The 15,404-nt window shown below is 41.1% G+C and overlaps 1 protein-coding gene across 5 annotated transcripts in view; it reads right to left on the bottom strand.

Moving 5' to 3' along the window:
• The window catches only part of LOC129830189 (tyrosine-protein phosphatase non-receptor type 11-like), a 60,464-nt gene that overhangs the window by 4,190 nt on the left and 40,870 nt on the right, over positions 1-15,404 (bottom strand). For 3 of the 5 annotated variants that reach the window (XM_055892539.1, XM_055892541.1, XM_055892543.1), the window contains 11 exons: positions 12,655-12,774; positions 12,287-12,400; positions 11,477-11,573; positions 11,286-11,365; positions 9,781-9,936; positions 7,595-7,726; positions 7,002-7,156; positions 4,922-4,989; positions 4,482-4,633; positions 4,066-4,169; positions 3,679-3,807 (listed from right to left, as the gene is read on the bottom strand). In XM_055892539.1, the coding sequence (XP_055748514.1) occupies positions 3,717-3,807; positions 4,066-4,169; positions 4,482-4,633; positions 4,922-4,989; positions 7,002-7,156; positions 7,595-7,726; positions 9,781-9,936; positions 11,286-11,365; positions 11,477-11,573; positions 12,287-12,400; positions 12,655-12,774 (1,269 nt within the window). In that variant the 3' untranslated portion in view covers positions 3,679-3,716. Of the gene's footprint in view, positions 1-3,678; positions 3,808-4,065; positions 4,634-4,921; positions 4,990-7,001; positions 7,157-7,594; positions 7,727-9,780; positions 9,937-11,285; positions 11,366-11,476; positions 11,574-12,286; positions 12,401-12,654; positions 12,775-15,404 lie in introns of those variants that run through there. The other 2 variants (XM_055892540.1, XM_055892542.1) reach the window with 2 other exon arrangements.

Here is a 15,404-nt window from a genome sequence, read left to right as displayed (position 1 = left end):
TAACCTCCTGACCTCCACATCTTCTGTATGTTCTTGTAGTTTGTTATGCAAACCGTTTTTATGATGCAAAGATTTTTTTTGTCAAAACAGACAATAAAATGCCTTCTTAAAATCTTCTTTGCCAATAATGATTCTTTTTCCTATTACTAATTAAGCTGTTTAATGTTGGTTACTTTCTAAATGTAATCCGTTAGTTACTAGTTACCTGGCCAAATTCGGAATCAGTAATAGAAAGTTTTTATTACCCAAACTCTAACATAATCTGATTACTTTCAGTTACTTTTAAATGGCGTTCCCCTAAAGAGGTATTAGAAGAAGTTTGTAGGAATATTACCAATTGAATGACATTATTGTAGGATAAATCAATGTTAGAGTTTACATAGCTGGCCATACGTAAATGGATGTTGCATTTTACTTATGGGTTGGTTATGTACAGTTGAAGTCGGACGTTTAAATACATTTAGGCTGGAGTCATTTAACTTGTTTTTCAACCACTCCACAAATTTATTGTTTACAGTTTTGGCAAGTCGGTTTAAGTCGGTTTAATCTACTTTGTGCATGACACAAGTCATTTTTCCAACAATTGTTTACAGACAGATTATTTCGCTTATAATTCACTGTATCACAATTCCAGTGGGTCAGAAGTTTACATACACTAAGTTGATTGTGCATTTAAACATCTTGGAAAATTCCAGAAAATGATGTAATGGCTTTAGAAGCTTCTGATAGGCTAATTGACATCATTTGAGTCAAATGGAGGTGTACCTGTGGATGTATTTCAAGGCCTACCTTCAAACTCAGTCCCTCTTTGCTTGACATCATGGGAAAATCAAAAGAAATCAGCCAAGACCTCAGAAAAAAAAATTGTAGACCTCCACAAGTCTGGTTCATCCTTGGGAGCAATTTACAAACGCCTGAAGGTACCACGTTCATCTGTACAAACAATAGTACACAAATATAAACACCATGGGTTCACGCAGCCGTCATACTGCTCAGGAAGGAGACGCGTTCTGTCTCCTAGAGATGAACGTACTTTGGTGCAAAAAGTGCAAATCAATCCTAGAACAACAGCAAAGGACCTTGTGAAGATGCTGGAGGAAACAGGTACAAAAGTATCTATATCCACAGTAAAACGAGTCCTATATCGACATAACCTGAAAGGCTGCTCAGCAAGGAAAAAGCCACTGCTCCAAAACCGCCATAAAAAAAGCCAGACCACGGTTTGCAACTGCACATGGGGACAAAGATCGTACTTTTTGGAGAAATGTCCTCTGGTCTGATGAAACAAAAATATAACTATTTGGCCATAATGACCATCGTTATGTTTGGAGGAAAAAGGGGGAGGCTTGCAAGACGAAGAACATCATCCCAACCGTGAAGCACGGGGTGGCAGCATCATGTTGTGGGGGTGCTTTGCTGCAGGAGGGGCTGGTGCACTTCACAAAATAGATGGCATCATGAGGAAGGACATTTATGTGGATATATTGAAGCAACATCTCAAGACATCAGTCAGGAAGTTAATACTTGGTCGCAAATGGGTCTTCCAAATGGACAATGACCCCAAGCATACTTCCAAAGTTGTGGCAAAATGGCTTAGGGACAATAAAGTCAAGGTATTGGAGTGGCCATCACAAAGCCCTGACCTCAATCCTATAGAAGATTTGTGGGCAGAACTGAACAAGCTCTGTCAGGAGGAATGGGCCAAAATTCAACCAACTAACTGTGGGAAGCTTGTGGAAGGCTATCCGAAACGTTTGACCCAAGTTAAACAATTTAAAGGCAATGCTATTAAATACTAATTGAGTGTATGTAAACTTCTGACCCACTGGGAATGTGATGAAAGAAATAAAAGCTGAAAGAAATAATTCTCTCTACTATTATTCTGACATTTCACATTCTTAAAATAAAGTGGTGATCCTAACTGACCTAAAACAGGGAATTTTTACTGGGATAAATGTCAGGAAATGTGAAACTGAGTTTAATTGTATTTGGCTAAGGTGTATGTAAACTTCCGACTTCAAATCTAGGCTTCTTCTAACCCATTTCTCTCTACTACAGATAATACGATTAGGCTAGATTATTACATTAAAAAGTCTGTCAGATTTCCAGTCATTCCAATTCATTTAATACCCCTTAATCTTCAAGAATACGACTTGGAAATATGGAAATATAGATTAGCCAAATTGTTTTACCTGAGCATAATGTATTAGCCTACTCTGTTGTTTATGATTTTGTTGTCATGGAGGACTGATTGGGCTCATTGCTTTGAGTTGAAAAATAAAGGCTGCTCTCATGGAATGGCATGCTTTGAGAACTACCCGAAAAGTGCTATTTGCATGTGAAAAAGGTACGGCATATGGTGCATATGCTATAGGCTTATTGTTTATGTTTTAGTTGGTGGCACCATAGAATTAGGAATTAGAATACTTAATTATTTTAAATACATGTTTTATTGTCACATACACCAGATAGCTGCAGTGAAATGTGTTGTTTTACAGGGTAGAAGTAGGCCACCCCTGGAGCAAATTTGGGTTGAGTGCCTTGCTCAAAGACACGTCAACAGATTTTTCACCTTGTCGGCTCGGGTATTTGAACCAGCGACCTTTCGGTTACTGGCCCAACACTCTAACCGCCAAGCTACCTGCCGCACATGATCTAAGGATTTAATACAATCTCTATTGGTGACACTTTGATATCTTGATAATTTGCAGTCTATCAAAAGTGTGCGAGTTTAAGCATGTGTCCATTAGACCTATGGATTATTTTATTTATCAGCATGAATTACATTGAGCAATAAAAGCCCCACTCGTGGTCTTTGTAAATTAAACTAGTATGGAGCTCAATACCACGGAGGTGTTGGGAGGAACATTTTTCACTGGCTGTCCACTGGTCTCAAAAACAAGGGTTTATAGGCAGCTTAAACTTCTTAAATTCAACCATTATTGGGTTAAAATACAGAAATACATTTGTGAAGTGCCATCCACAACAACCACAATCCGCAAGGCGCAAATAGCTAAACGAGAGAGCAGCAGTGTGATTCACATCAATGCTCTATGTAGATATCAATAATAAGTGATATCCGTATCGCCCGTAGGCTACACCACTGCTGTCACCCTTACCTCCAAGCGTTTATTCAAATTGGATCATCTTTGGACGCAGACAGCAGTCACACCATTGAAAGACATAGCTTGGACTGTAGCCTATAAATGTCTATTCCTGCTCTTTTCCCCGCGATCCATCAAATGCATTTGACGCATTCGCTCAGGCGCAACAAACAAACTGATTTGAATGTAATTGAGAAAACAGAAAGGTGTTGTTTTTTTTTGCAAACCACCTTTAAAAGTAAAAGTGAATTTAAAAGTAATCCTAGAAGTAATCATCTAGTTTTTCAAAAGTATCTGTAATCTGATTACAATATCTTTGCTGGAAACGTAATGGATTACCCTCTTTTTTTTGTACATGTAATCCGTTATTCCCTAACCCTGTAAATCAAATAGAGCAATTATACGGAGCAGTTCCTCAACAAAAAGTTAGGAATGATTTAGCTAAGAAAATAACAATAACACTTTACTTAGGTATGCCGGTATGATGCTTAGTAACTTGTTATAAGCAGGTATGATCCTTTATAATGTCTTGTATAATTTATAACTAAACAAGCCACAGTAATTTAACACTCACAGAGAGGTTGAGAGAGGCAGAGGTCTGTGGCTCAACTTTTACTTCCTGGTGTTACTGCTGTTCCCAGAGGTACTTGGGTTCTTGATGTTCAGGTTCTCATACACAGCGGACGGGTCGTCGTTCGTCACCCTGCATCACACAAAAATGGACACACACACGCAGGCAGGCAGGCAGGCAGGCAGGCAGGCAGACACAGACACACACACATACACACACAGACACAGACAAAACATGGTGAGATGAAATTCCGATTCATGTTCATTCAGACAATGTTCATTGAATTTGGATGGAATGATATAGATGACAGCGGTAGTGTGTATTTAGAGAGAATAAAACAGTATTTGCCTGTGTACTGTATGAGCAGTGTGTATTTGCAGGGCTACTCACACAGAGGAGGAGCGTGATACACAGGTCATGTTGGGTTTTGACCGAGCGTTGGTCATCTGGGGGTATTTGATATTGGAGTACTCCCTTTCCTTTGTCTTATTCCTCTGCAATGAAAGCAGCCACAATAAACCATATTCTTTTAGCTTGAAAAATAAGATTATCATTGAAACAAGATAACATAACACGCACCCGCACTTGCTTAGCTGGTTGACACCATGAAATGTACTACCTGTATCTCGGGTTTATCTTGATTGTTCCTTTGAATGAAGCTATCATGAAATGCTTGGGGCTCCAACTGTAAGGCAGTCACTTTTGAAAACATGTACTGCGATAATACTGTTAGTGTGTGCGGTAGTTACTGGTACCTTTCAAATTAAACTACTACTGTAGTGGCAATATTATAGTAAAACTACTACCTGCTCCTCCTCCAGTCTCTTCTGTGCCGTGTCAATGTACTGCTGGACAGCCATGTAGATGAACTTATACTGGGCCTCTGTCTGCACCATGCCTGACCGCTGCTGACGAACCCTCTGGATGGTCTTGGGGATGTCGATGTCACAGTCTAATCCTGAAAAACACCCAAGCACAAAAGGTCAAAAGGCAGCATATTTAGCACGGTTAAACTAATACCTAATACATGCAGATCCATCCCAAGACTGGATCTCAGAGCCGTAATGTTTGGATAGGACTGATATCAAAGTTATAACATTAGGATATGACTGATATCAGAGCCGTAACGTTTGGATAGGACTGATGTCAAAGTTATAACATTAGGATATGACTGATATCAGAGCCGTAACGTTTGGATAGGACTGATGTCAGAACCATCATGTTTGAAAGATCAACATTCTCTTACCTTGTCTGTTGATGATGTCAATGAGAATATCAATGACAATGATGGTGCCTGTTCTCCCGATTCCTGCACTGGAGAGACAAAGGAGACAATTTGGTGTCATTTTCATAAACAGACATACTGCTATTCCGCTAAAGTTCCAAGTAGAATTCTGGGCATGTGCTCCTGAGGACTCCTACACTAATAATAAGTTACACTTGTAAAATATGAACAAATCTATATGAAAGACAGTTCAGCTTATGCTTGTGAAAATAAAATATATAACTTAAACATTAAAATGTTTAAACAAAATTGAGATCCTTAACATTAAGACAAATCCCTATTCAAAAAACAATGTTTTTTGCCCACAAAATTTAAAATCCCAGTGCAGTTAACACAAAACATATTATGTTCCGTGTTATAGCCTAACTAGACAATAAGCTATGAAGGCCTGGGGAAAATTGTGTAATTTAAAGCTAAAACGATAAGAAGCAGATGCAGAAAGTAAACAGCATAGTGAGTCGGTCAATTTCCGCTACAACTAAGTATTGAAGCGAGAGGCTGAACTTCTCCACTGTTTTGGTGCCCTATACATGGGTAGATAGTGGCTGTGACTGTGTGAGAGTAACGTGTTGCATCTCACACATCTCAATATCTTAGCCTATTAATTGATGATAGAGGCCCTGCTTTACTGAAGTTCCGAGACATTGCGAGATACAACATTCCATTTGGTGGTACAGCTTTTTTGTATTGATGATAGATATGCCCAGTGTACAGTTCAAACTCTGTCTGCCTGGTGGCCAACCTGCCTATACTGTGCCCCTACACTCACTCTCTGTCCCTCATTAGCTCGCTATGAAAGATGCTAGCGTTCATGTTCTCAGAAGTACGGCAACTAATCCATCTCCTCCTTTCCAAAAATACAGAATCTTTGGAGTCGATTCCTAGTGGAACTGAATCTTGACACTCAGAAATGGGAGTCGACACGGAGTCGAAGAATACATTATTTTGGAGTCGACTCTCCACCACTACGTCATCGTCGTTAACAGTTGAAAAAATGGCAGAGAAAGGCAAGTGACAGCAGCTAAATGAGAAGGAAATGCAAGCTTTGCGAAGTGGAATTGAGGTACAGTAATAGCAATACCGGTGCAATGCGTAAAGCTGTTCGTTATAGATCTGTTAGTTATAGATTGTCAATGTCATAGAATGCAAGTCTAAGAAGAGGTAGATATGTTCTATGTGCACTAATTCTATGCTTCCCATTCTCTAGGCCTAAGCCTATTTAACTGCTTTTCAGTGACTGCTGCAACTAAAAAAACGAGGCTATTTGGTAGGCTATTCGCCACGAGCGTGCTTAAAAAAACCCACAGCTCATTTTTAAAAGAAGCCAATGATCCTCTGTGGCCAAATCACGCTCTCTGGTGTAGTATTTTGAATGATTTCATTTATTTCTGTATAGGCACGAGTCATTATATGGCAATTTCTTTGCAAATGTAATTCAATTTATTTTAAGGGAAGCTTATCTTCCCCTAGCCTATTGCACGCCGCCTATGCCGACATCAATGTGAAAGTAACCAGCGCATAAAACAGCATTCAGGCTTACAAGGCCGAGTTCAAATGCCAACATCAAATTCAAAGCAAATCGGCCCACTGCCTAAGTGGCTGACGAGCAAAGCAAACTCTCGGACACTGTCTCTGCAAGAAAGGTGCAGGTTGGCATCTGCTCTCTGAGCGATGCTCCGCATGGTCCTAAAGCCAGCCACTCAAACAACATTTGCATTTTCATCGAGATTGGAATGATTTTAGTGTACTTTTTTGTAGCATACTTTTACATTTTTGTTCTTGAGCTAGGGTGTGGTGACTGCCCTGCCATACCCAACGGATGCCCCTGGACTTTTGTAGACTGTCCTATACCACTAGACCTATAATTCTAGCTTCATGTTCTGCCAAAAATAACAAATAAGAATGGTCATCTCAAACAGCCCCGGTCACCGTGGTGCAGGCATTTAGGCGTTTGTTATGACTGATGTTATGTCAGTAGTGCTTGGAGAGGTGTGTCTGATACATGCTGTCTGTCACAATGTGTGCACCCTGTGTGTTTTACCTGCAGTGGACCACAATGGGCCCGGTGTCTCGAATGGTGCTCTGCGTGCGGTTGACCTGCTCCAGGAAGCTGAGCACACCCCCAGGCTCGTTGGGAACACCGTGGTCAGGCCAGCTCAGGTACTGGTAGTGCCAGATATACCTCATCGGCTCCCTCTGCAGATCGGGAGAGTTAGCGCTCCAGTTTACAGGCCTATTCCAGCATGTGTTTTACCTGGTATTTGCTAGGTCTTGGTAAGAAACTCTATGATAAAAACAGGTGCTTTATGGTTCTAACTTCAATTAATAAAAAAAAAAGATTATTTAGCTATGTTATTGTTATGTAAAAAAATTCATCATGCTACCTTAAAATGTCTATGTAAATATCAGGTAAAGTGGGCTGCAAAATAATGCATAACTCCAATTTTAACAGTGGTCAATCAGAAATGGCCCATGTGATACCTGTTCATTATAAATTCAATTTCATACAACCAGAAAGTTATACTTAAACCAGCAGAAGTGGGCTTATTGTGAAAGAATGTGCCATACTAAAACAGATCACTTTTATAAAGATCCTCTTTTGATTTATGTGGTCACTACAGAGGGCTGTCTTACCCGGTCCAAACGCGTCACCTCCAGTTCCCTCAAGATGTAGTCCTGAGCCGGACGCTCCTCCACGTTCTTCACACACACTTTCCCAAACTCCTTAGTGGCGTTGAGGTCAGGCCAGTAGCGCACACACTTGTTCTGACGAGGACAAAGTGGAGCATTAGACAATCTAGAAGGCCCAACTTTTCTTCTCAAGCAGCTTTACAATGACCTTAGCTGTCATACTATCCTGGTAATCCTGACCCAGCCCCCGCCCCCCCAGTCGCTCACCTCCACTCCTAGAATAAAAAATAAAAAATATATACATACTGAACCAAAATATAAACGCAACATGTAAAGTGTTGGTCCCATGTTTCATGAACTGAAATAAAAGATCCCAGATATTTTTCAAGCACACAAAAGAGCTTATTTATCTCACATTTTGTGCACAAATGTGTTTACATCCCTGCTAGTGAGCATTTTTCCTTTGCCAAGATAATCCATCCACCTGACAGTTATGGCATATCAAGAAGCTAATTAAACAGCATGATCATTACACAGGTGCACCTTGTGCTGAGGACAATAAAAGGCCACTCTAAAAGGGGCAGTTTTGTCACACAACACAATGCCACAGACGTCTAAAGTTTTGAGGGAGCGTGCAATTGGCATGCTGACTGCAGGAATGTCCCCCAGAGCTGTTGCCAGAGGATTGAATGTTCATTTCTTTGCCATAAGCCGCCTCCAAAGTTGTTTTAGAGAATATGCCAGTATGTCCAACCGGCCTCACAATCGCAGACCACGTGTAACCACGCCAGCACAGGACCTCCACATCCAGCTTCTTCACCTGTGGGATTGTCTGAGACCAGTCACCCAAGAACTGATTAAACTTAGAAGTATTTCTGTCTGTAATAAAGCCCTTTTGCGGGGAAAATGTCATTTGGATTGGCTGGGCCTGGCTCCCAAGTGGGTGGGCCTGCCCAGTCATGTGAAATCCATAGATTAGGGCTTAATTTATTTATTTCAAATGACTGATTTCCTTATATGAACCGTAACTCAGTAAAATAATTTAAATTATTGCATGTAAAATATAAACTTTTAAGCTGCCAGGAACTCCACATTCGGGCTTCTTCACCTGCGGGATCGTCTGAGACCAGCCACCCGGAAAGTTGATTAAACTGTGGATTTGCACAACCGAAGAATTTGTTGTCCTCATCAGGATCTTGACCTGACAGCAGTTTGGTGTCGTAACCGACTTCAGTGAGCAAATGCTCACTTTCAATGGCCACTGGCATGCTGGAATAGTGCTCTTCACAGATGAATCCTGGTTTTAACTGTACCGGGCAGATGGTAGAAAGCATGTATGGTGTTGTGTGGGTGAGCGGTTTGCTGATGTCAACATTTTGAGTGCCCCATGGTGGTGGTGGTTATTGTATGGGCAGGCATAAACTACAGACAACGAACACAATTGCATTTTATCGATGGCAATTTCAGTGCACAGGGATACTGAGACAAGATCCTAAGGCCCATTGTCGTGCCATTCATCCGCCGCCATCACCTCATGTTTCAGCATAATAATGCACGTCCCCATGTCACAAGGATCTGTACACAATTCCGGGAAGCTGAAAATGGCCGAGTTCTTCCATGGCCTGCATACTCACCAGACATGTCATCCATTGAGCATGTTTGGGATGCTTTGGATCGACGTGTACGACAGCATGTTCCAGTTCCCTCCCATATCCAGCAACTTCGCCCAGCCATTGAGGAGAAGTGGGACAACATTCCACAGGCCACAATCAACAGCCTGATCAACTCTACGCGAAGGAGATGTGTCACGCTGCATGAGGCAAATGGTGGTCACACCAGGTACTGACTGGTTTTCTGATCCACACCCCTAACTTTTTTTTAAGGTATCTGTGACCAACAGATGCATATCTGTGTTCCCAGTCATGTGAATTAATTTATTTCAATTGACTGATTTCCTTATATGAACTGTGACTCAGTAAAATTGTTGAATGTTGCGTTTTTGTTCAGTGGAGTATTACATTATATTGACTTGAATATGAATGCCTGACCTAATAATTATATTTCGTTCTCTGAACATATTATTTTTGGGTTGAAAAGAGCAAACTGGGATCCACACCACGGGGGAATATATGTGGTTCCATAGACGAGACTGATATCGCCCGTTCATAATTCTATTTCTATGACCTCACCCGTCCTCTCTCCATCTCCTTGGTGGTCATGACAATGACGTGCGTGTTCTCCTGGTAGACCATCTTCCAGAAGTCCACCACAGTGTTCTGAAGGCAGCCCTGGGTGGCAATGAACACCTTTCCCTCCTCCACGTGACAGCCCTCTTCATGCATACTCTGGGGGAGAGAAACATATTTCATTCATTCCGTGTCTTCATTGGTGAGGAACATTTTAAACATTGATAGCATAGTGGTGGTTCAGTCTGTTGGTGCTTTAGCCAACTCCTCACTGTGTTAGTTCATTTTCATGCCAAACATGGAAGAGTTGGCTGCGACAGCGCATTGGCTACAGTATAGGACCCGGACAAAACTTTAGGGCCTGTCTGTGACAATATGTACAGATACGTTACTAGAGACATTGTGAGAAACTTACAGAATTTCCAGTGCTCAGATCGGTTTCAAGTTACGTGACCGTGTTTCACATCAGAATATGGCCATCTGTCACGCCCTGACCTTAGTATTCTTTGTTTTCTTTATTATTTTGGTTAGGTCAGGGTGTGACGAGGGTGGTATGTGTGTTTTTGTCTTGTCTAGGGTTTTTTGTATGTCTAGGTGTGTGTGTCTAGTCTAGACATATGTAGGTCTATGGTGGCCTAGATTGCTTCCCAATCAGAGGCAGCTGTTTATCGTTGTCTCTGATTGCGGATCCTATTTAGGTTGCCATTTTCCAGTTTGGTTTGTGGGTTATTGTCTATGTGATGTTGCATGTCTGCACTCATTGTTTATAGCGTTCACGTTCGTTTTGTTAGTTTGTTTAGTGTTCTTCGTGTTTATTTGTTTCATTAAAAAAGTATGTATTCACATCACGCTGCGCTTTGGTCTCCTCACTACGACGATCGTGACACCATCGATGAACATGATAGGCATCTCATTCTGCATTTCTAACAGTTGTTTATTCTGGTGCTTTAATATTTAATTGTAAGGGGCGAGTCAAATTCAAGCCACATTTTCACTTAGTCGTGCATTGATGAAGTGGAAGTTAGGATTCGCCCCTAAGTGCCATGTAAATTATTCCACTCAGCAATAGACAGGTGGGTTGTTTAGCAACAAAACCGATGCATGGGGCAAAACAGACAGGGTTGACTTACATTGTCGACAACATGTAAACTATATTTCGTCGCAAATGTTTATTGAAAACATAAATAGCCCTTGTTGTCTCTTAAATACATAATTACAGTTGTTGGTTAGCTAGCAAGCGAATTTGAGCTATATTAGCATTGACGTGACATCAATCAAAACACCTCAAAACAAGACATGGTATCAAGAACAAGATAAAACGAGCCACCTATGATTCCCTACATGGCAGCTTCTTGTCACTGTTGCTAGCTATCTGACCATCCAGAATCACAACACATGGACGTCTGCCCCATTGAAGAGCGCGCATCGTTTTTGTGACCTCGTCAGATAACCCATCTATAAAGTGCATCACTAAATTCTTGATTCTATCATTCATCTCCAGAACTCACTCTGATGTAGTTGGCATTGATGTAGTCTGAGCCAGGCACATCTACGTCTGCTTCCCTGATCTCCACCCGCGTAGTGTCAACTGGAACATAGATACACAGGGACTAGGGTCTTTAGCCTCGCACACGCACACACACACAGTTTTGTAGACACAGTTTTGTAGACAGGATGTACAGGTCGGTGTTTCACTCACAAGGGAGGATGTTCTTGTATCTGTTTTTACTCTTGTTCTCTGCTGTCTGTCCTTCTTTCCTGGGGTAGAGGAGCTTACACTCCTGCTGCTGTAGTACCTGGAAGAAGACAGGAGAAAGAAGAGAAGAACAAAAAGAGATTAGGGAAAAAATGAAAGGTTATAGAGAAAGAAGAGATACAATAAAATCATACAGCATCTGAAATGGCATTCCTTCTATCTAGTGCACAACTTTTGACCAGAGCCTTAGGGAGCTATTTTTGACTCCCCCTTGTGAAGAGCCCGACATGAGCCACAGACAACCCAACGTATGCTTGAACTATTCCACTAAGAACATCGGTCTGACATGAAAGGTAAATATGATGAAATCATAAGCTAGTTCAGTTTGGTTTAGGACCGCTTTTTGTGTGTTTGGCCACACATACAGTAGGGGTCACTATGGAGAAGATGAAAATCAAATCATGGAGCTATAAACTCTGCTAGAAAACAGGAGGCTGAAAGTTAAATCTCTCACCACAAGAGGTCACAATGAGACAAATCCCTCAGATCCAGGTTATGTTCTAAATGGCACCATATTCCCTAGTGTCCTACCTTTGACCAGGGCCATTAACCAGACCATGACAGGAACCAATGGTGTCCGTCTTAGAGTTAACAATAATGTTCCTTGGGTTGTCCCTCAGAAAATGCCGCACGAACATACTGGATTTCCATTCTCTTCGTCTTGACTTTCATGTTTTGGAATATGAGATGATATATGTGATCTAGAGTAATTGAAACACACTGGTGGTGGTGTTGACATCACCCCCCTTGTACCTCAAACTCTTCCCAGAACCCTTGTTTGGGCTTCTCAGAGTTGTCCGCCACTTTGTTGAGCTCCTTTACCCTGTTCTCAATGTTGGCTGCATTTATTCTGGTGGCATTGAAGGGCTTTCGTTGGAAAATGGGAAGAGAAATACATTCATCGATTAATTCCATGGATTATCATATGATCCACCATTCACATTCAAGTATATGTTATAGAACTTGCAGCTTGACTATACTTGGACTTACACATAATTCCATATTTAACACATCTGATTTTCAGAGTAGATGTTCTGGAAAAAAACGTGGCTTCCATTTCTTTTACAAGGACATCATTGTTTTATGAGCGGTTGTATGAACGCACTGGTCCAGTCTCTCACCTGTTTGAGGTGAACAACAATTCCACTCTTCTCCACCATGGGGTTCTTCTTGTAGTGATCCACCAGGTCAGCTAGCGTGTCAAACCTCTCTCCTCCGCCCACGTCATACTTCCCATCCTGCTGGAGCCACACAGAAACTCTGTTAGTAGGGATGGAGAACATTCAGCCTGCTGCACAGTCAATATGGAAGCTCTAGTCTACAGTGCCTGGCATTGCCTTATGTCAGATGGCATCACTCCGTGACACTCGTCCGTCAATCACTGCAGGCGGAATCACCGTGCTATCTGACCTAAGACAATGGAACGCCCGGCTAAAGAAGAAGCTTTTTTAAACTCTCTCCATAGTTGAACTAGTTGCAATTTTTGACAAATCTATGAGTGTGCTTTATTAACTATCATCCTAAAATCGAAATATTGAATCATTTTGACAAATGTAATTATTTTATATTACGCAAATGTCGTCTATGGTTGACTGAACATCTTACTACATTACAGACTAAAGTTTTTACCACAAAATAATTACAAGAAATGCACATCCTGTTTACCTCAGATTGGTGATGTTAGTGTAAAAGTTTATAGTCATCACGATCTCACAACATCAATTGCTTAAAACAAAATCCCTGCTGCAGTGTGTGCAAACCTGGTTAAGAACTACAGGAAACGTATGATCTCTGTAATTGCAAACAAAGGTTTCTGTACCAAATATTAAGTTCTGCTTTTCTGATGTATCAAATACTTATGTCATGCAATAAAATGCAAATTAATTACTTAAAAATCATACAATGTGATTTTCTGGATTTTTGTTTTAGATTCTGTCTCTCACAGTTGAAGTGTACCTATGATAAAAATTACAGACCTCTACATGCTTTGTAAGTAGGAAAACCTGCAAAATCGGCAGTGTATCAAATACTTGTTCTCCCCACTGTGTTTTTGTCATAATGCACCAGTCCGTAGTGAAACAGAAAACACAGCTGCTTATAAATGTCTCTGACCTGACATGAATTCACCGATTTTATGGTTAGCTATCACTCAAATGAAAGCCAACCTCTGTCGCTATTTAGAAACCGATGTGAGGTGGTGATTCGTTTAAATTATCCAGTCAAGAAAAGTGTTAACTTTTTTGTATTAGCCATCTACCGGAAAAAAATTATTATAGAAATATAAAAGTTGATAAATGGCTACAACAGGTTTTCATCTACCGACTAGTGTATGTAGTATACCCAATATCTTTGAGGTTTGTCTCTTAGAAGAGTTTAAAAGGGACATGTTGCCGCAGTTCCATTGATTTCAATACAATATTGATTTGAATGATTCATTTTGCTCGCTATTGATTACAGTAGAACAAGGCCGCTAGGTAAATATTGGTGCGTGTGCACTTATAAGGTACTAATTAAGCAAAATACAAGTCATCTGTGACACGTATGTTTAGAGACAAATGTTTATGGTTTGGTGTTCAAAATATTATGACATATTTCAGCATATTGGTTATGAGTTTGGACATTTAAAACCTGTGTTTTGACACTAGACAGGAAGAACTAGACAGGAAGCAGAAAACAGTATAATTTTCAATTTATAAGGAGAAATGTTACTTTTAACAATATTTTTCAATGGGATTCTGGTTAATCAAGTAGAAACTACTGAATGAGCCCAAAAAACCTGCTATGATTTATTGATTTTGATGTCATTGGTGAAATCATGAAAATGTGTTTCTTGCCTTCTGTTAGCGCTGTTTGCTACCCCTACTAGCCTGCTAGTCCCTACTATCCTGCTAGCCTTACAAGCCTGCTTTCCCTACTAGCCTGCTAGCCCTGCCAGATAGCCTGATAGGCCAATCTAGCTGGCAGGATAGGGGCTACAAGCATGCTAGTTCCTATATTCCTAGCTGCCCTACCTGTCTTCTAGCCCTGCCAGGTAACCTGCTAGACCCTAAGCCAAAGGCCTTTCTATAATAAAAGCTAGCCTGTAAGAGTTAGCCTACTGCTAGCTAGGCCGGTTTTCAACTAATCAAGCCCCTGTTAATTTGAATCAGGTGTGCTTGTGATATATGGAATAATGGTTGGGCCCACAACAGATTGAGAAAGGCTGGTCTAGCTCTTAGTCTAGTAGTCTAAACAATGAAGTCTATCAAAGTATGTGCTCTACAAATTGCTAACCAAGGTGTGTTATGCAAAGATGGTATATTATAGGAGTAACGATTGCAGTGCCATCCGGCTCACAGAAGGCGCAGGGTAGCGAGAACCTGTAAAGTGAGCCAGAAGCGATGACCCTCATTGTATTTTTTTTATATTCCCTTCTGGAGACACAGACAACTAGGAAAGACTAGTTGACAACCATGGAAGTATGGTGACAGCTAGGAAAGAGTCGATCGACCTACAGATGATCGACCTACAGGACAGACCACTGTTATGATCAGCCCATGATGGACAACCGATGACGGAACAGCTAAGCGATTTATCTTGGGTCTGCAGATGTGGGAAGATCTGCAAAAACGAGAGGGGTCTGAAGATACATCAGGCAAAGATGAAGTGTACACTACCCAAAGGTGATGTGCAACACACAGGGCAAGCTGGTGAGACGGGGGAGATTCCGGGGCAGGAGCCAAACCACAGTCCCCAGAATCTCCATACGCAACATCACTGATGCATCAGGGGAGACAGACGACCAACAGGAGAGACAAAGCAATCTGTATTGAACACCAACACAGGAGAGACCAGGAAGCAACCTGTGAAATGGACTGCTGCATCAGCAAAG

The sequence above is a fragment of the Salvelinus fontinalis genome, chromosome 31 (genome assembly GCF_029448725.1).
Source record: "Salvelinus fontinalis isolate EN_2023a chromosome 31, ASM2944872v1, whole genome shotgun sequence".
Lineage (NCBI taxonomy): Eukaryota > Metazoa > Chordata > Actinopteri > Salmoniformes > Salmonidae > Salvelinus > Salvelinus fontinalis.
Note: the sequence above shows the minus strand (reverse complement) of the source record. Positions and strands in the feature narration are given on the sequence as shown.